At 41.0% G+C, this 20,618-nt stretch overlaps 1 protein-coding gene across 6 annotated transcripts in view; it reads left to right on the forward strand.

The window, feature by feature from the left end:
* Nucleotides 1–2,753: 2,753 nt before the first annotated feature.
* Nucleotides 2,754–20,618, forward strand: part of TPK1 (thiamin pyrophosphokinase 1) — a 251,460-nt gene continuing 233,595 nt past the window's right edge. For all 6 annotated transcript variants that reach the window (XR_014173172.1, XM_081931180.1, XM_081931184.1 and 3 more), the window contains exon 1: nucleotides 2,754–2,821. Coding sequence is in view for 5 of the 6 variants with exons in the window: in XM_081931180.1 (XP_081787306.1) it covers nucleotides 2,779–2,821 (43 nt within the window). In the remaining variant the exon portion in view is untranslated. The remainder of the gene's footprint in view (nucleotides 2,822–20,618) is intronic.

Consider the following 20,618-nt stretch of genomic DNA (forward strand, 5'->3'; position numbering starts at 1 on the left):
TCAGGAGATCCAACATCCTACTTGAGAATTGAGGTTTAAGAACAAAGGTTCTCCTGTGCAAAAAGTGGCTTGGCCCTTGGAGGGGGTTGCATTAAAAAGCAGCAACAACAATGGTCAAACAAGTTGTGTTGATAAAGTGGCATCTGTACCTGTATCTCTTCCCCCTCCCGCTCTAGACTAAGACGGGGGAGATTCTGGTTCAAATTTTCATCCAATCATGTGGTTCACTGGACAGCCTTTTAATTTATTACCTGGGCTTTGCTACAGAGTCCCAGGGTAGGTTACAACCATTGATTCGGTTTTATGTATTTATATTGTGATATATTTTTATGATGCAGCAGTACATAAATATTTTTATAAACAATAAAACAAACAAACAATATAATATGAAAGACAGATTAAAACAAATTACCAAACCAAACAACAATGGATAGGGGCCGTGCTGAACTTCTTGGAGAAGGGCTGGGATAACATGGCAGGGGGTGGGGAGGTAGCTTTTGGGGGGTGTGGGGTCCTATAAAGCTCTGGGCCTGCAGTTGATTTTGCTTTTCCAAAGCTCTTTTCATGCTCTTCTCCCCCCCCCCCCCCATTGCTCACATACTTCTCTTTTAGCTCTGGAGTTGGCTTGGCAGTTTGAGGAATCACTTGGGCAGATGTCACTGTTGGGCTTCTAGCTGCCGGCATGTTGTATTCTGCGTTGTGGATTCTGTTATGGACAAGCCCCCCACCCACATTTTTTTCGGTACTGAATGCTCCTCGGGTTATACCTCGGGTTACAGACGCTTCAGGTTGCGTCTTTTTGGGTTGCGGACCACCAAAACCCAGAAGTACCAGAACGGGTTACTTCCGGGTTTCGGCAGTTGTGCATGCGCAGAAGCGCTAGAACGTGCTTTGCGCATGCGCAGAATCACCGAATCACAACCCACACATGCACAGACGCGCTGCCGCGGGTACATGCATTCCGCACAGATCACGTTCGCAACCCGAGCATCCACTGTAATTCTACTGTCTTGTGCACATCTTTGAGGTTGGATAAATACAGGAGTTGGTTTATTGTCCCAAGGAGCAGAAGGTCTGCGCCCTCCTATCACTGCTGTCTCTGTTCAAAAAAATTGTAACGCTTTAGAAACCCATTTGACCAGAGGAGACAACAGTAGAAATTAAGATATTATAGACCAAGGGTCCCCAAACTTTTTAGGAACTAGGAGCACATTTGGAAATCTAAGAAGCTGTCAGGGGCATTAGAAAATACCAATTTAACAGAAGTAAAACTGGTATGCTCACCCCCCCCCCCTGCCCGCCAAGCCATACACAGCAACAACAGGAGAAGCACCTACACAGAACCCAGAAAAGAGACAAAAAGAAGAAGCAGGCCATCCCCCCAAATGCCTCCCTAAGAGTGTTTTAAACCTAAATTTAAAACAAACAGGAGGAGCTGGGAGCCTTGGGCATCTTTGCTGGATTGATGCAGAAAGATGAATACAGTTTTGTTCCTATGACTATAAAAAAGATTGTAGTCATCTTCATTTCAGTCTCATTTACCATCTGAGTCAATCAGTCAGAATCCATGTTGTCTAGTAGATTAAAAATACATTTTTATTTTAAACCCAGAACTTATTAATGTGCTTAATTAATTAATTAACTGCTATTTGTACTCTAGCCTCTGGACTGGTTGCATTTAAAAAATCCCCCAAAACATAATTATCCATGAAATAATAAATAAAGTGGGGCTTTTACTCAATAGATAATTTTAATAAATAAGTTTAGTAGTTAGCAACTAAGGGCCTTTTGTATTCTTTTCTTTATTGCACATATCCCAGAGTTGAGAATTAGCATTCAATCTATGTTCCTATACTACATGGCTGAAGGATGGTGCAGATTAGGTCCCGCTTTTCCCAGCCAGCTCAGACTCTTTTTTTCACCAAGCCTAGCATTGTCTAATCAGCCTGGGAATGGCTCTCCTGGGACCTTCTGCCTGCAGAACACCTGCTCTGCCACTGAGCTATGTTCCTTGCCTTAAATTGGGCCCAGAAATTCAACTGTCTGGGAACTGGTGTGTGCAGTGCTGTGTACCACCTGTGCCCCTAGACCGCCAGTGGAGATGCACACCAACAGCAAGCTGTGCTGAGTGCCCAGCTCCATTCATGGCATGGTTCCTAACCCAGCAAACATGTTGATTTGGAAATAATGTCTCCTCTACAAAAATCACATCTGCTTCTGTAACATACTCTGTTTTAACAGAGCTGTAAGTACATTGCTCATGCAACCTTTATTATTTTGCTTATTATTCAGTTTTGCTTTCAGGTGGCAAGTTACTTCTATAAAAATCAATATTTACCAATTAAAAATTGAACCCTCTCAAGCTTGGCTCGTTCATTTCGCTGCTTCCCTGCTCCTCCAGAACTCAGATTTTCCAGTCCCTTGAACTGTGTGTCACACTATCTATCAGTCTGGCTGATGCCAAATGTACTTATAGATTAATCTCTTCACACTGGAATAGGCTTCCTGCCACCTGCTATATGTAACGGTCCATGGTTCTGTGTAAATCAGCTTTAAATGTATTTATTTTAAAATCAATATTTGTGTGTGCCTGCAAATTTGTGGCTATTTCTGAACTGAGCTTTTTTACCCTGTTCATTTTCTCATGAATATTATGCTTAGGGTATAGTTTAACTATAATTAAAACATTGAATTAATAAGTGAGGTTCATGAACTGTGGTTTTTGACACTCTTTTTTGTTTTGCTTTAGTTTTAAAAGTACAACATTAATAAGCAGCTATGGATCCTGTGTTTACTCCGCTGGAATGCCTGCTTCCCACTGGTATTGTATCTACTGCTTACATTTCTTTTAAGAGTGTTTTTGTTGAAATGCATCCTGAATACACCACATTAAAAGGCTGCTTTAGTGATGGGCGTTGTTACGTAATATTTGAAGAGACTCGGCCTTGCAGCCCTACCGCAAATGCAGAATCTGGTAGAATCAGTGTTTCATTTTAGTTACTTGTTATGAATCTATGCACTAGCACTAATGCAGTTACAATGGGAGGCTGTGCAAATGGTTTGGGAATAGACTTTAACAATTTTGATTTGCCTGGGTAGAAATGGTTGGGTAGACTGTCTTTCAAAAGCAGTGCTCATGCTCCCATAGCCATTACTAGGGAATATGGGATAACTATAATGATTCTTCTCAACTTCAGGAGAAAACAGTCATTTATTCCCCATTCTGTGATTTGTCTTTCGTTCCATGATATTAAGGTTTAAGAGCTGCTTTGAGATCAGAGTGAGCCTATCCAAATGGCTGAATTACCCAACTCATAAAAATCATTGCTCTTATTTAAAAATTTTAATTGGGGTGATGTTATTTCAAGATGGTTAGACTTTCCCCCACTAGATTCAACATGAGTTAAATGAACATTGACGCTCTGAGCATCCCATTGTAATGCTTTGGGTCTTTAACTGAAAAGCATTTAAAACAATTTATTTTATTTTCCAAGTTGTTGGCCCGTCTCTGCTACTTTCTTTTATAGAGGCAATAACACACTTCATTTAAGTGCGGCTATTTCACCTACCTATGCATTTCAGGTAGCTGGAACTTCATTCATGGGTCTTTAATCTGTACCACATGTTTGTTGTGCATGTCTGAATTAATTAAACTTACTCATTTCAGTTTATAGCTTGCTTGGTGCTTACAGGCTGTCATCCTGAAGGAATTGCAGCCCCTAAAAGTTCTTAATGTCAAATTATTTTTGACATAATTAGCTACATTCTTTCTATTGCTTGTAATGAACCAACTAATCTGTAGCACATGTTTGTGGAATACGTGAGGTGGCCTGATTTGCCAGAGAGTAAGGTCTCCATCCTTGACAACCTCTTGTGTGCCAATGCGAGAGGGGGGAGGGGATTATTGCTTTGTTTTTGTTTTTATTATGTATTTTGCATTTTTCTCTTGTATTTTTCTGCTGTGAACCACCCTGAGATCTGTGGATGAAGGGTGGTATGCAAATTTAAACAAGAAGAATAAGCTGAAGGTCACCCAGTGAGCTTTCTGACAAAGTGTGGGTTTGAACCTCCATCTTCCTGATCATGGTTGAACATACTAACCGCACCAATGTTACTGCTGTGTGCTGTGGGTAGAAGCTTTTGATGAAATAGACCCAGGACACTTAGTACTTTTGCCTGTGAGATGAATGTCAGCCAGGAACTGGCACTCGCCAATGTGGAGGCCTGGTGGGCCAAATTTGGCTCATGAACCAGAGGTTTCCGACTACTGCTGTAAAGAGATGGTTGTCTCAATCCAGGTTTTGATGGGATTTCTACTTCTGCCCCTTTTTGTTCTTATAATTTCTTATAATTCTTAGAATTACCTGCCATTCATTTGCTTTGATTTTGGTAGGGGTAACACTCACTATTTGCACTTTCGGGGACTGAGCAGTGAATTAAAACAGTGATTGATGTCTTTTAATTTTGTGAGAAAACTATGTATTTTTGCCTGCTTCCAAAAAGTTGGTGTGTGTGACAGCAAAAGCTGCATTTGCAGGACCTGAAGGGAAGTAGGGAATTTTGCTTTTTGTTTGTCAGTGTTGAACTGCCATTAAATGCCATTAAAATAATCTGACATCCAGTTGTTTTTAAGGATTTTGCACAAAACTGTATTTTGTAATGCAGGTTGCAGAACTGAATAATTAATGGAGCCAAGCTTTGGGGTGATTTGCAGTTGCACCCCATAAACCTTTCTAGATTGCAGTCTTTACAATCGCCGGTTTACTTGGTGGTTGAGTTGACACTGAGCAGACGACTGCTTAGGCCATCCTTCTAGTGGTTATGCTGCACCAGAAGGGATGGTTCAGAATTTGCAAATGGTATAGTAAAGGATGGATAGGTAGCAGACCATGTTCCCTGCCTTATTTCAACCAGAAGAAATGACCTCTTAAACCCCACCAAGAGTTCTGTCTTACATATCGCATACTTTTGAATTTGCGTCTAATATGTATTGAAGAATCCAGAGGTCCGTGGGCCAGATTTAGAATTATCTATGTGGCCCGTGTCGGATGTGGTCTTAAACTGGGCTCTGTCCAGACCGAAGGTGGCTTGCACCTGTAGTACCACCATCATTTCCTGTGTGTGTGTATATTTCTCCTTCAAAAACACACACAGAGAGAAATAGAGGGCGGAGGGGAGAGATACAAGGGAGAAAATGAGAAAAAGTATTAAGAAAACCAGCAGCGGACAGAAAAGGAAAAGGAAGAGAGTGACTTATATAAGGTGTCAATTATTAACAGTGGATCCCATATTGCAGGTTATACTTAAAGCTGAGCTCCCTTCTTGTATCTCCCTTTCCTTATCTATGGGCATTGAGATGAAAACAACTTTAGCACCTAGACTGAGCACCAAGGTACTTCTTCTCTCCCCCCCACCCCCTTCCCTATTCTTTATGGAAATTGTTCTGAATAGAGTTATACAGAGTCACTGACATAGCTTTGGGGTGAAAACAAATTCCTTGCTTTATTGCCTTATGAAAGTGCTTCAAGTAGTTTGATGCAGAGCGTTACAGCACTAGTGTTATTAAGTTCAGAATATCAATACGAGTGAGCTTCTGTGACATTTAAAAAGATCTCTGCAATACTGTTAATTTTGTGTTATTGGTGGTTGTACAACTCTTGATAGATTAAAGGGGGGGGACACCCTGACATTCTCAAAAGTGGTTTGCAGTGATTGAAGCAACACTGAAGACCAAATTGGAGAGAGACAGCCATGTACTCAGAGAGTGATCCTGTGGAAATGAGCAGAGCCTTCATTCACACTGCAACCCTTAAGTGTCCTGCATGCTTAACACCTCTCAGGCAAAGTCCCTTAAATAACAAAGGTGCAAAGGTGACTTAGTTAAAGTTAATAGCAAAACCTTTCGATTATATTATAGTCAACTTGCATGGTGAATAATACAAGTATGCATTTCCTGCCCCTGTTCCCTGTTAGAAGTTTCAGCTGTGTTTGTGTGTGTGTGTGTAGTTCTCACTTCAGAAATAGTGAGAATAATACCAACTTTACAATGCCCTTGTCTGAATTCTGTAGAATGTTGGGGAGTTTATGAAAATCTCAGTACTGTACGCTCTTCTCTGAGAAACTTAACTGTGTACATACTGTGGACCTGATGCTTACTAGATTCTGCATTATGTTTCCCAAAATGTTCATATATTTTGGAGCAGTCATCTCCAGTCTTTTGACAATGCATCACTTTTAACGCCAACCTGCCACATGGAACCCACTTTTCCATTGTGTGCCATTCTGTTTCTCCCTCTCTGTCTCTCTCCTTCCCTTCTTTCTCCTGCTCTTTGCAAAAAAGCTTTCTTTAAAAAAAGGCAAAAGAAGGTAATAATTGTGTGCCTCATGCAACACACTGTAAGTTGGTCTGTAACTCAGTTTGGGGTCTCAACCTAACAAAACCCCATAATGTGTAATGTTTCTCTGCATAGTCACTTGGAAGTGATCTCATAGGTGACTAGGAAAATAGCTATCTACATTACTAGTTTACATATAACTAGTTAATTACTGGTGTAATGTGTTCAGCCTGTGCCTTGTAGTGTAGCATAAAGTGTCTGCACCTAGATTTGTAGCCCATCCCTAGCCAGAGTTTAGATATTCAGAAATAATACCCAGCCATGGCTAAGGAACACAAATAGGGCTTCTTTGGGGAAATGAGTGCAGCTAAGCTAATTCATCTTCTCAGCTAGTAGGCATAAAAATTTGATCAGGAACACATTAGGTCCTTTGATTTCCCCCCATTTTCTGAAAACTTGATAGTGTCTCCAACGTTGCCGTAAGTTTCATTTCCTCCCCCAAAGAACTGTACTGCTTTTATCAAATAATCGGCGGGTTTAAAAGCATAATTTTACTCTGAAAAGTAATTATGTGAAAATAGAGTCTACCCTTTTTACTGAATACTGAGTCTACATGTGTATACCCCTTGTCAAAAACCACTTTCTTGAGAAATGAAACTAATCCGTTTAGAGCTTAGTGAATGGGTGCTACTAAATGAGGAGCGTTATCTTACATGGAGCAACATGGTGTTGAGTTGGAACATTTGCCTGCCTTTCATTGACTCTCACCTCTATCCATGACCTTCCCGTTCCTCATTCTTTCACTGGTTAATTTTTGCCACTTTCGGTCTCCATTACAGTTGCTCCTTATAGGACCTCTCCAGCCCTGCACCTGGGCTAACAGGTGTTTCTCTGCCTGAATGGACTAGCTTCTCAGCCCCTTCTGTATCTAAATTGAATGTTGAGTCCTCAAGAAATACATACTTGGGGTAAGAGAGGGAGAGGGGCATAGGACTGAATCCTGAGGGTTAGTCCCACCTGTAGAAACAAAGTAAGAAATTAGTGATAACTGACTTGATGCCCCATTGATTTCAGCGAAGGCTCTTGCACTACCTTGGTCTAAGGAGAGGTCGCACTGTAAAATTGGTACCATACACACATGGAAACTGAACATCAAGTTCACAATTCTTTTCTCTGTTAAGTCTGTAAGTCGATTTTTCAAAAAAAAGCATTATCAGTGATCATATGTGTAGCATGCGCTTTCTCCAAGGAAGTTAGGCTGTTATTCATTTGCACGCAGGAATCTATTCCTGAATTCAAAGCACATCATTTTATGGATAGTGCACATGTGACGTTTAGTCACCAAGCACAAGAACAAAAACGCCCAGGAAGAATCGGACACTTGCCAGCAGAAGTTGCCATATCTCAATGTTCATTCTGTTCGTGAATGACAGGGTTCAAGTGTTCTCAATAAGCAGTTCCCTTGTACTTGTACAACCTTTTTTAAAACTCTGAACAAAATCCCTGGCCGAATTCTTCAGCAGTGGCTGAGATCATCTATACATTATGGAAGGAATTCATAAAGCTATTCTTGTGGTCATTCTTCTGAAAACAAGGAGGACAATCTCAGGAATTTCATTGTTTGCCTAGCAGATCTTCTTGGCCGATGGCTTTTTGTACTGCTTCCCAGTCTGCAGTCTACTGCTTTTGGTCCTGTAGATGTTTTGCCTTTTATTGTGCTTGAATTTGTTTTCATATTCATGTCTTATTTTTCATTTCACTTTTAATTAGTTTCATTATATTTGATGGCAAATGTTTAGTTTATCTCCACTGTTAATAGCCTAATTGTTTCTCTTGCCTTAAGTAATATCTCGTTAACTTTATATGCCATCTTTTCCACATCATCTGCAGAATTAATTTCCTGTGCATGGAGTTGTATTTAGTCTGCAGCGTTTTTTCCGAAACTTTCCTAATTAGCATTTTTATAGCTGCATTGGGTTTTTCTGTTAAGAATTAAGCTTCAGAGGAGACTTAATAAAGTAAGTATTATCAGTTGATTATCTTTTTTAACACCTCTACAAAGCTGGAGATTGGTTTTGGGGGAAATATTTGCAGAATTAATAGACAGTTTTTTAAAAATGCAGTAGAGAAATATTGGAAATGCGAAAATAATTATTTTTAATATTAATATATTCTGGTTGTCTGATTCAGCAACAGACGTGTTTTTCAGGGAAATTAGATATGTTTCAGCATTTACATCTTTGTAAGTATTTTGGGGCCTTTTCTGAATTGAATTTACAAAAGAAAGGATTTTTCCTAGAACAGCAAACAGATGTTGCTAACGCTTAGGCTTCATCCTTTGGATTCCTCTCGGTTCTTAAAACCTCATAGTGCACAGACGCAGAGCAAGTGCTGGCTCATAGCCCCACCATAATACCGCACATAAGCAGGGCTCTGTGGGTGCCAACGAGCATTGATGGCACATTAGCGTAGATATCCATGCTGACATTGTATCATGCCTGCACAACTGAGCTACTGCAAATCAAACCACTGTTCTTGTACTGGTCACCCTATGTTCTTGTACTGGCCATGAGGGAGAAGCAAAAAGATTGTCAGTTCTTGCCATCTGAATTGAAGAAGAACATATATCACAATTTAAAAAATAGTCTTATCTTTTGGTAGTGAGAAATGTTTTTCAAACCTAAGCTAGTCTATGAAGGCAAAATGAAAATAGTACTTACACAGTCCAGAAGCCTTCAAAAGTATAGAGGAATCCTTTAATTTTCATCTGACATCTCTTGAGCTTTTTCACTTTTCTTCCCCTTTGAAAAGTGTTTCTCATTTATCACCAAGCGGTTTATGCTGCATTAATGTGTGACACTTTAAAGCAGCAGTGTTCTTAATTAGTAAAGGTCCAGTCGTAGACGACTGGGGTTGCGGTGCTCATCTCGCTTTATTGGCCGAGGGAGCCAACGTTTGTTCACTGGCAGTTTTTCTGGGTCATGTGGCCGGCATGACTAAGCCACTTCTGGTGAAGCCAGAGGAGCGCATGGAAACGCCGTTTACCTTCCCGCCAGAGCGGTACCTATTTATCTACTTGCACTTTGACGTGCTTTCAAACTGCTAGGTTGTTAGTCACCCATTTCCATTTCCATGCGTTGTGTGAAGAAATACTTTCTATTGGTTTTCAGCCTCCTGCAAATCATATTCACTGGGAGACCCCTTGGTTCTAGTGCTTATGGGGGGCACCTCCATTTTCTCCATTGAACTGGAGAAGGAGGCACCATGCAGTCATTTTAAAAACCCCTCACTTTTGAATTTCTCAGGGGCTTCCAGTACTGTCAGCCAGAGGTGAGATTGGCAGGCACCATGCCAGAAAACAAAAAAGAAGATTGCCTTTCAACCAGCCTTGTTGCGTTGGATAGCAGGTTGCCTTGGCACTTCACATTGATATTTTGCTTCACTTCAGATCTGAAGTAGAGACTTCCTTTGGTGCTTTTTTTGAAGCTTTGCATTACTTCTCTACTAACTATAGTGGAAAAATCAACAAATGCCTATGGCATTTTAATTTGGGAGCAGAATTGGGTGAATTTTGTGTGCACAGTAGCCACTTCTGAGGAGAGGAAGCCTGCCAAATTTCAGTCAAAGAGGTGTGACCCTCTGCTTTTACCTGTGGTGAAGAGGCAAAGGGTTGGGTGGGTCAGAATTGATTTGACTTCTCTTGCTGCCTGTAGCATCTTCTCCCAGAAGCTGCATTGGAATGCTATATTTAGCCTGTTCCCATTTCATTCTTGATAGAGTGGGTAATACTTCATGGAAATGTATGGAAGTATTCACTAATGTACTGCTTGGTACGTGCTTGCAGCAGTATGTGTGTGTGTGTTGTCACATAGCAAAGAACAGAGAGTTGGAGAGATGCTATCTGATAGCACACATACACATAAACACAGCAATTAAGTGAAACATTAATGCGAATGAAACTAGGGTCAGGTCAGGGTAGGGTGGGGGTGAAGAAAAGTGACTTACCTAATAACTAGCAAAACAGATTATATTTGAGACGGCTATGGACAAAAGCCAGATTAAATAAGGGGTGGGTGGGTGGGTGTGTGCGCGCGCACACACACAAGAAAGAAAGGAGAAAAGAAAGCAAGGCAGTAAGTGCACAACCAACCACTAGCTTCACAAAATAGAGTTGTTCCTAAGAGAATCGATTAGCAAAGAGCAGTTTAAACTCTTTCTACATCCCTTCCAAGTCCTTTTCAAAGGCATTTTGACATTACGTAAAGAAGGATAGTTCTGGTAAAACCATTGACCTGATTGGAAGCTAGAGCTGTCAGTCACAGAGCTGTACCCCCTGCCGCCGCCACCACCACCACTGTTTGCCTCTCTCCCCTTTTCTCAGCTAGCATTTTCCATTTATAGAAAACTTGGAGACACTTATGGGAGATTTTTAAAAAGATATTAAACTGGACAGAAGAGAAAGCAAGAAATATCCATCTGAATCTCTGAGATGCTTCCAAGGCCTCAGGACCAGCTCATGGCCTCCAGCTGCTTTGTGCCAGAGTTGCTTTGGACTCCCAAGCAGGGCAATTCATTGGAGCCCTAGTTCTAACCTTTGACCTTTGGCATGTGGGGGTGACGCAGGATTCTGCCTTGTCTCCCATAATGTGTGATCTCCACATTTAATCACCACGTGAGGCTGTCCAGAGATTTGGTGAAAAGTGTCACCAGTATGCTGATGTGTCTTTTTCATTTGATCCAAGGGAAACAGAGGAGGTTATGACCCATAGAAATTATGAAAATGATGGGAGGAGATCTGTGACCTTACACTTTCTTTCTTTTTAATTCAATAGCAGCCACAGGGTCCCCTGAAGCCTGTCAGGGCTGCAGCACCAGAGAAAGGCGCTTTAGTGCTCAACGGTTGGGTTGGTCATGGGCACACGGGAAGCCTAATGCTCAATGCTTCAGAAGCACTGAACGCAGAGAGTGTACTAAACACTTTCCACTTTCCAAATGCCTGATCTATACTTTCACTTTTTGCAAACAGCTTTGGATTCCTTTCACAGAAGTTTCTATAGAATGGAAGGAATGGAGTTATAAGCAAAGGAAACGGATGAGCCTTTTTGCTGAACCCATGCATGTGTTAGCAGCTGTCTTTTCAGTTGTTCAAAAGAGCTGAAATAAATATAGAAACAAAGAAAGCAAATCTTTTTAGAAAGAGTGAAATGTGATGTGGGGAAGAATGGTTTAATTTTCATTCCCTGTAATGTTTCCATGTAATTCCTGAGCTTTGAATATTCAAAGCTTTTGTGTGTGCACGATATAAATACTGCCAAAGATTGCAACACCAATTTTAATACACATATGTATAAAATAATTAGACACCTCTCATTTCAAGATTTCGTAAAAATAGGCAGGGTGTCGTTCACTTTGCATCTCACACATTTCTCATTGGAGAGAGCCAGAGACACTTGTTTACTGAACATCCACATAGCTAAATGAAAATGAAAATGTATTCATAGCTGCATATGTCACCACGATGGTCTGGATCCATAAAAAGCTTATATTAAATATGTATCACAACTGAATTAACAACAGAGTGTGGAGCTGTGTGGTCTCTAGGTTAGTTACTGTTTGGAGCATTGCTTAATGAAGGATTTACCTGGAACGTGAGTAGGATGTAGGATATTTAGAAAGTGGGGTGGGTGGGTGGGTGGGTGTGAGAGAGAGGGAGGAAGGGAGACATCCTTTCTTCTGGTTTCCCATGTTGTTGTCAGGCATGCTGTCATATCTAGAGCCAAGCTAGATGTGGACATTAGGTGTGTTTGCTTCTTTCATGTAATATTCTTTCTTTCTTTTTTAAAAATGCAAGTAGATTTGCTTTGGGAGGAAAGCTTCCATTGGTGCCAAAACTATGCCCCAATAATTCTGACTGAAGAAATCAAGTCCAGACCTGGTTCCAGTGATCAGGCAGAACATGTCAGTCAAAATGGCCTGGCATTAAGAAGCCAATTCAGGGGGCTTGTCTTTGTGAAATCTGAAGCTTGGAAAGAAATGTCTCAAAAGCAACAGGGGTTCTGAAGTGTAAACCCCAAATGTAGGCTAATTAGATGTACAAAGTGAAGTTGTTACACCTCTAGATGGTACAGAAGTAACAAATATTCTCCATGAAGTGAAACACACCATCTATAAAGTAGCCCTCTGTCAGGTAATTAGGAAACTGTAGAATCCATTGCGTAACTATTGTGGGTGCATTTATTGTTTGTGTGTTTCACTACAATATGGAAAACGTATTGCTGGTGAAGGTGATGTAGATCAAAGGAGACCAACCAGCGTTCAGTAAACAAATAATTCAGAAATGCCCCATATCAAGAATAGTGATAGAACTACAAAAGTTAGCAACACTTGCTTAAAAATATAAATCAGATCTCTATTGGGGAAAATGGTTAAAAATATGGGGCAAAATTCAGCCTTAGGCATGAATAACCAAATCTCCCCTTTGGTTTCCTTGCTTGTGATGGTGCTGAGAGCATGCCCCTGGAATGGTATTTTAGCATTTTGATTAAGTGATAATGAGGAGAACAAAATGTAGCACAATAACTTTTGAGTTATAATACAAGAAAATGTATTCCGAACAGGCACTTCTTGTTCTCAAAGATCTGAAACTTATGTTTTATACATCAGAAATAATTTCTAACATGCATATATACTGGCCTTTAATGGCTTGGCAGAACCAAGTAGAAAGTTCAATTTTCTTTTTAATTGGTTCAAATAATTCACTGGGAATGATTTAAAGAAAGAGACAAAGTGCAACTCACATCCTATTGAAGTCAATAACACCTTTCTAATGCGAAGGCTTAGAAGTTAATACCTTTACAAGTTGAGGGACCACAAAGATTCATGTGGGAACCATGCGGAGGGAGCTGGTTGTGGTGGGACAACAGGGAGTGTGGTCCCCAGACCAGAGCTTCATAGTGTGCCAAATGCTTGTGTGTTAACTTCCTTACTACACTGTATTGTCCCCCATAAACCTGAGATCTGTAGGGCTCTTGTAAGAGTTTTGGTTGTTGGCAGCAGGGCAGTGACACAGTCAGACCCAAACTGAGCACGATTGTGTAACAAGGAAGCCATTTCCTCTCAAGCAGTAAAACGAGGTTGAGATGAAGTTGGCTCCACTCTTCCCCCCACTTTCTGGAAGAGCCCCTTCCTTCCTCTCCCGCCACTTGTTAAAAGCTTATTTTTCTTCCTTTGCAATCATCAGGACATTGAACTATTTCTGATGTTCTTATGGGACGGCTTTTTGCATGTACAGCGTAGCCGGAAACTTTTTGCTTCTTAAGCCTCTCTCCGGCTTTAAAAAAATAAACTAGCAATTTTCTGAACATTTAGAAAATCTGCCCTGGAATTAGTTTTGCTTTCTTTTTTAATATTTGGTGTGGTTTGAGTTACATTGCTGTAACCTGCTAGTCTTTTTGCATTGCGTATTCCTGGTGTGGTCTTGGGAGAGCTAGAGAGGATGTAGAAACAGGCTTGTGGATAAATGTCAATTTGAAAACAAAAGCTTTTTTCTTAAGCTTGGTAACAAGGGCTAGGGCAGGGGGAGGGTTTCAAACTTTCCTCTCCCTGCAAGTCTGCCTTGTTCTGCTCAGCTGGCGGGCGAACAGCCGAGGATAAGGAAAAGGAGTCTGAACTGCAGAAACAGTTGATTTTATCTGGCGGTCCTCTTTCCTCCTGCCTTGACTGATCAGCAGGAGGGTTTGTTGTGGGTCATGGAAGATTGGGTAGTGGGGCAGAAGCAGTCCAGGGGGTGCAGATTGCACACTTCTGAACCAGAAATAGAAAATAAGTCATGTTTTGTGGAGACAATACATACCGACTGAAGAATGTCCATATTGGCTAGAGAACGTACAAAATTGTCAAGGTATTCACATTAGGCCAAAAGGCCTAATGGAGATTATGTATATTGATTGGGAAATGTGAACAGTTATTTCTGGAAGGATTCTGTGCACATTCTCCATGAGGCCAGGTGAATATACACATTGGCTAGTTGTTATACACATGAACTGCTCAACATGCATTCCTAGTCACACAAGTGTGTGTGTGATGCTATGCGGTAGTGGTGGGAAATAGAGAAAAACTATTTCATGAATTGAAAGGCTCCATTAGTTCAATCAAGTTTTACAGGAGTGCCAGCATTGTTGTTGGCTTTTATAATAATTCAGATGTCAAAATATGGCTTCTGAATTATGAAGCCCACATTAGACATCTAATGCATGTATTCTAAAGTTTTAGGAAGAGAAGGAGAAGGAAGAAACCCCTGCAAATTCACCGTAAGCAAATACAATTGATGCTTTTATTGAAGGATAAAGAAAAGGTGGTGGAGTTAATTGCATACACTTCCAAGTCACTTTAGAACTACCAGCAGGAAATTAGCTGTTGTGCAAAAACAGCAGGAAATGTAATTCAGAACAGCTGTCTAATTTATCAGCAAGAACAAACTGCTCATGTTCTTAAACTGTACTCAATTACTCCATCCACCTTTTTTGACCTGTTCTGCCAGCTAATATTTGCTTAAATCTCAAAGAAAGTTTGTCAGGCTTTTTTTGAAGTAAGCCAAGAAGCTCTGAGTCGTTTTTCTCCTGTAATATGCAGTTCATTCATGTTTGGATTTATTTCCAATTTTGCACCTCTAGAATCTTTGCTGCGGGATATGTGGAATTCTCCACTTAATTAAATTTTCATCCTACCCTTCCTCTAGGGTGTCCCACCCTACAGCACCCCCCCCCCCAAGACGGATTAGGCTCAGATATAGTGGCTGGTCCAGGGCTGCCCTGTGACCTTCATGCAAAGTATGGATATAATAATCTCTTAGGCAGGCAGAATCAAGGCATGAAGGTGTTCCAGAGCCTCCGCACACCTTTGTTTCCCCTTTGAGAAGCACCACCACACATGTGGAAGTTCCTAACAAAGACCACTTCCTCCAGCGACTCCTGCTCACACTACACTATACATGCGCATTGCTACATGCACCGGGTGGCCTGGATTGTCCCATTATTGTTTGTAGCAGGATTGAAAATATCCTTCCGTTGGCCACATGCAACACCCTTCTAAATGACCACAAAACATTGAGATAAAGCTGCATCTCTCACTTACGGTCAACCAAGGAATGCTTATTGGGTGCTAAACTGGAATGTTTTCATTTGCTCTGGCCCCTGACTCCCTTCTCAGTGTTTTGCTTTAAAGTTGCCTTTATTTTCACTCTCTCTGGCACTGCGACAATGCAAAAGAAGACGAGGAAAAGTGGTTCCTTCTCAGTGAATATGTGGATCTGTGTATGTTAATAAGTGAGAAGGTTCGGGGAAAGTTCCAATTCAAGGATTGTTCTTTCTAAGGGATCTTTTAAAAAGAAAATTAAAGCCTCAAGAGACTGTTTATACAGACAAATTAAAGGAGTATGTTATATTGTTGCTCTGAAAGTGTTAATAAAAAAACAATTTTCTAAAGATTTTTCTTAAGTAGCAGGCTTAATTCAGAATACAAAGCAGTGGAACAGTCTTTAAGCAGAATAACATAGCATAAGCAAGATAAAATGCTTCCTCATTCAGTTATCAAGAACTCCAGGGAACAATAACGGAGTATGCAGCACCCTCCCTGGCAGGGAGGGCCAACGCCAAAGGTCAAACCCTTTATATACTTTAGACCAGTATTTATTAAACTTGGGTCTCCAGCTGTTCTTGGCTCCCACTACAACTCCCATCATCCCTCACCACTGGTCCTGCTACCTAGGGATGGTGGGAGTTGTAGTAGTCCAACTACAGTAGTCCAACTGCTGAGGACCCAAGTTTGAGAAACATTGCCTTAGACCAGCAGTTCTCAACCTATGGGTCCCCAGATGTTGTTGGACTACAACTCCCATCATCCCTGAGCTCTGGCCTTGCTAGCTAGGGGTGATGGGAGTTGTAGTCCAGCAACATCTGGGGACCCACAGGTTGAGAACCGCTGCCTTAGATGCTTAGAGGCAACATGCTGACTGGCCTGATATCTGAATACCTCAACCTGTTTCAGGAGCCGTTATTGAGATGGTGTGAGGGATGTTACATCCCCTCCAAGGTGAGATAGGCCAGTAGATGGGGGCCGGCATTAGGGCTGAGCGATACTCCAATTTATTGGCAATCAGCATATTGTTGTATTTACTTGCTGATATATCACAATGTTGAAAACCAGGCACAGCCTAGCCCTACCTGGCATATGTAGTTAACCTTCCGCTCCACTGCTGCTGGCAGCTTCTCAGCCTTCAGCTGGCTCAGCTATAGTCCTTCCACATCCTGGTCTCTTATCCCCCAAGCACAAACAGCAAATCAAGACAATAAAGCAAACCAAAAACAGCTAAGTGTGCAAAAGAGTTTAACCCTTTGCCAGTAAGCGAGGAGGAACAACCGTAAAAACCAATTAACCAATCTCCTCTATATACAAAATTCTCCTGCAGTAGGTTTCCTCAATAGAAAAGTTGATAAAGATAAGCTCCCCCCCAAAAAAAAATCACGTTAGAGCTTGGGGTTATACAGTGACTTTGGGTGGCTACATTTCTCTGAGGTCCCTGGTTCTAGACAGTGTGGACTTCAGATCTGATTGATAGGTGAATTCCAGGTCAGTGAAGTATTAAGATAAGATTTTGGATTTAAATGTGATAAAGTCTTTAATGGGTATTCAAAAGAAACCACATAGGATTCATCTTCACCCCTTAGAAATAATGGATTTCATTCTCTTTGAATGAAGGATACAGACGAGCTAGTAAATATGGTCACACTATTAGGTTGTTTATAAAAGCAGCATCTGTTGTATAACCAAAGGCATTTTTGATAGAAAAGCAAAATGCAGTGCATTAGAAGATATGAGCATTAATTTTGAATTAGGTCTGAGTGCAGTAATCATGACATTTTGAGTCCCTTTAAGACTTACATTTTCCAAACACTTTTAGGTGGGCCTCAGTGCCATCGTCTACCTGGTGCACCCTCACTTGCCTGCCCTGCCCCCTGGCCATGCCACAACCCTTTGGTTGGACCAGTGTCAACACCAACAGCTCACTGGCTGCTGTATCAAGGTGGCCAGGAGATGGGGAAGTTTGGAAGTGGAAGGAAGGAGGGAAGGTGCTCTTCCTCTGAAGGAAGCTTTGAAGGAAATCGGAAAGAAAGATAGAAGGTTAACATTTATTATCATCACTACCAATAAATTGGGAATAGAGGGGAAGGGGATAATAGAGGAAAACTGTTAGAGGAGGAAGCAGTGAATATAAAAGGACCAGGGAGGAGAAATGAGAAAAACTGGCAGTTTGGGCAGTTGAGCATGATAAGAGAATAGGAGAAGAAATTACAGGAAATGGATAATAATACTTTGAGAGCTGTGTGGGTGGGAAGACAGCAATGCAAAAGAAAAAAGCTCCACTTGGAGTCTTTGGATCAGCAAATTCTACTTAAAATGGGGAGGGAGGCTGAGTCACAGTATTTCCAGAAGAATACTTAGCTTGAGGAAAGCTGAGCTATGCAACTCCTTGCTGCAAGGAAAATTCCATGGCCCCCAAAATTAGCAATTTCTAAAGATAAAGACCAGTAGAAAGTAATCACCAATTGGTGATTGATTGCATTTCTATCCCAGCCTTTTCTGCCAGCTGCTGCCATTTTGTGAGGCAGGGATCGCAGTGGAATCTGTTGAAAAAGAACCGTCATGTGGATTTCCGCCAGTTGTTTGCCGGGGCCTTTGCTGGGAATGCCTCTCACCTTTTGCTTGTTTGTTGCTAAAGATAACTAATAGGCATCAAGGCTGTAATCCTAACCCTGTCTACTCAGAAGTAAGTCCCACTGAATTCATTGGGCTTACTTCCAGATAAATTAGGTTAGAATTGTTGTCTTAATCAGCTTCCGACTGTGAATTTTCAAAAACCTAGTGAAGGGCATCATTCATTATTGTTCCTTTCACATGGAAAGAAGTGGTCACTTTTGTTAACTCTGGACTCTCTCTGTGGTCCTCACTTAAAATTTGGAGCTGTCAAACACACAATCATGCAAACATTTAAAACATAAATTATTTTCCAGCAGATGCATAAGCATTTTCTATATAAAATACACATTTATGAAATAAATAAAAAGGACTTGTATAAGTGGACATTGGAGTGTTTGTAAAATATTTAATATGCCCAGAGGAATTCATGCAGTCCAGGACACAAAGAGCAAAATATTAACCGATGCTAAACTCCTTCCCTAATGCTTGAGTGAGAGAAATTAAACAGTTTCTACTGACCTATAAAATCATGATAGTGAGGCTGCAATACTACCCTTACTTTTCTGGGAGTAAGCCTTGCTGAATTTAGTGGGACTTACTTGTGAGTAGACATGGCTAGAATTGCAGCCACAAATGGCTTTGTGATGAGCAATTGACCACTTCATTGCATGGGATATGCATGTCTATTGTGTATTATGATATACAGTGGAACCTCGGTTTCCGAACGTAATCTGTTCCAGAAGGTTATTTGGGGTCTCAAACATTCGAAAACCGAAAATTCAATAGCTGACAGCTAGGCCTCAGGATCTTGCACTCAGCGAAAACCGCATGGCATGTTCGACTTCCGAGGCATGCTTGAAAACTGAAGCATTTACTTCTGGGTTTACAGCATTCAAAAACCAAAATGTTCGTCAACGGAGACATTCGAAAATTGAGGTACCACTGTACATGAAAAAATGTGTATATTTTCATGTGAGCAGATGGCAAAATGAAATAAAAACTTGTGCAAAATAAACCAATTGCAGTGGAATGGAAAATACCAGGATGAAAGTGTGAATGAAGGAAGGATGGAGGCACATTCATACAGTCGTACTGGTGGGCCTCAGTAATTTCCAGCTATTTCAAGTGTGCCCTGAGTATAGGAAGTTTTAGAACATCTGCCTTAAACAATGGAACAACTAGAAGTTTTCAACAGACTTTCTTGGGAGTAAATCCAATTAATATCAGTGGGACTCCTAAACAAATGTGTTTAGTATTTTACTTTAAGTGTGTGATATCCTCTGTTTCACATAATTAGCAGGGCAGTCTCTACATGCCCACACAAACACAAGCCCTGCTGATTTCAGTGGAACCTGCTCCCAGCAAAGTGTACATGAGATTCAACCTTAAGTATAGTGGTACCTTGGGTTACAAACGCTTCAGGTTACAAACTCCACTAACCCAGAAGTAGTAGTACCTTGGGTTGAGAACTTTGCCCCAGGATGAGAACGGAAATCGTGCAGCAGCAGCAGGAGGCCCCATTAGCGAAAGCGCGCCTCAGGTTAAGAATGGTTTTGCGTTAAGAATGGACTTCCAGAACGAATTAAGTTCGTAACCCGAGGTACCACAGTAATGGTACATGCTTGCCTAACTATCAGTTTGGCAGCAGAGTAGATTGAGTGGTTGTGATGAAAAACCTAATTCATACTGGTTACAGTGTAAAGTCGCATAAATCTACAGCCTGTAGATCTCTCTGTGACTTGTTTGTGGCTCTCTAGCCGTCTAGCCCATCTTCCATCTCCTAAATCAGACTCTGCAAAACTCAAAAGATACTTGGACTATTTGGAATGAATAGTTGCTTCTTGGTTTCATAGAGATGATTCGTTTGGTATTTTAGGTATTTCACTATTGCAAATCATTGTCCATGTTGAATAGTTAGGTGACACATGTGATGTTGGGCGGGGGGGGGGGGAGACATAGCAAGAACATAGTTCTTCCTCAGTGGAGAAGAAAACCACAAGATAATAATTTTCTAACTGAAAGAGGAGAAATGTTTTCCCCAAATTATGAGGAAACCATAAAGAATGTGGTTTGCTTTTTTTTATTGAGAAAATCCATTAAACAATGACATACAAATACCACAAATACACATATAAACACATATAATACATATAATCCCTACAAACTAAAACGAAACATCTTACCCACCCTGTGACCTCCCTCCACCACAGCTCGACTTCCTTAATTTTTTGTTTGATTGTTTCATTGCATTTCTAAGAATCTATCTCTTACAACCATTTCTAATTTTATTTTCACCTTTACTCTACATACTTAATCTATACTTGGCTAGAGCATGCTGCTGATAATGCCAAGGTTGAAGGTTCGATCCCTGTATGGCACAGCTGAATAGTCCTGCAATTCAGGAGTTGGACTAGATGATCCTCAGGCTCCCTTCCAATTCTGTGATCCCTACCATGGATTTTGCCTTTTCACAGCTGCTGCATGCTGGGTTGACATCTGCATCCAGCTATCTGCTATGACCTCAAGGTC

This window comes from Podarcis melisellensis, assembly GCF_964234715.1.
Source record: "Podarcis melisellensis genome assembly, chromosome: 12".
NCBI lineage: Eukaryota > Metazoa > Chordata > Lepidosauria > Squamata > Lacertidae > Podarcis > Podarcis melisellensis.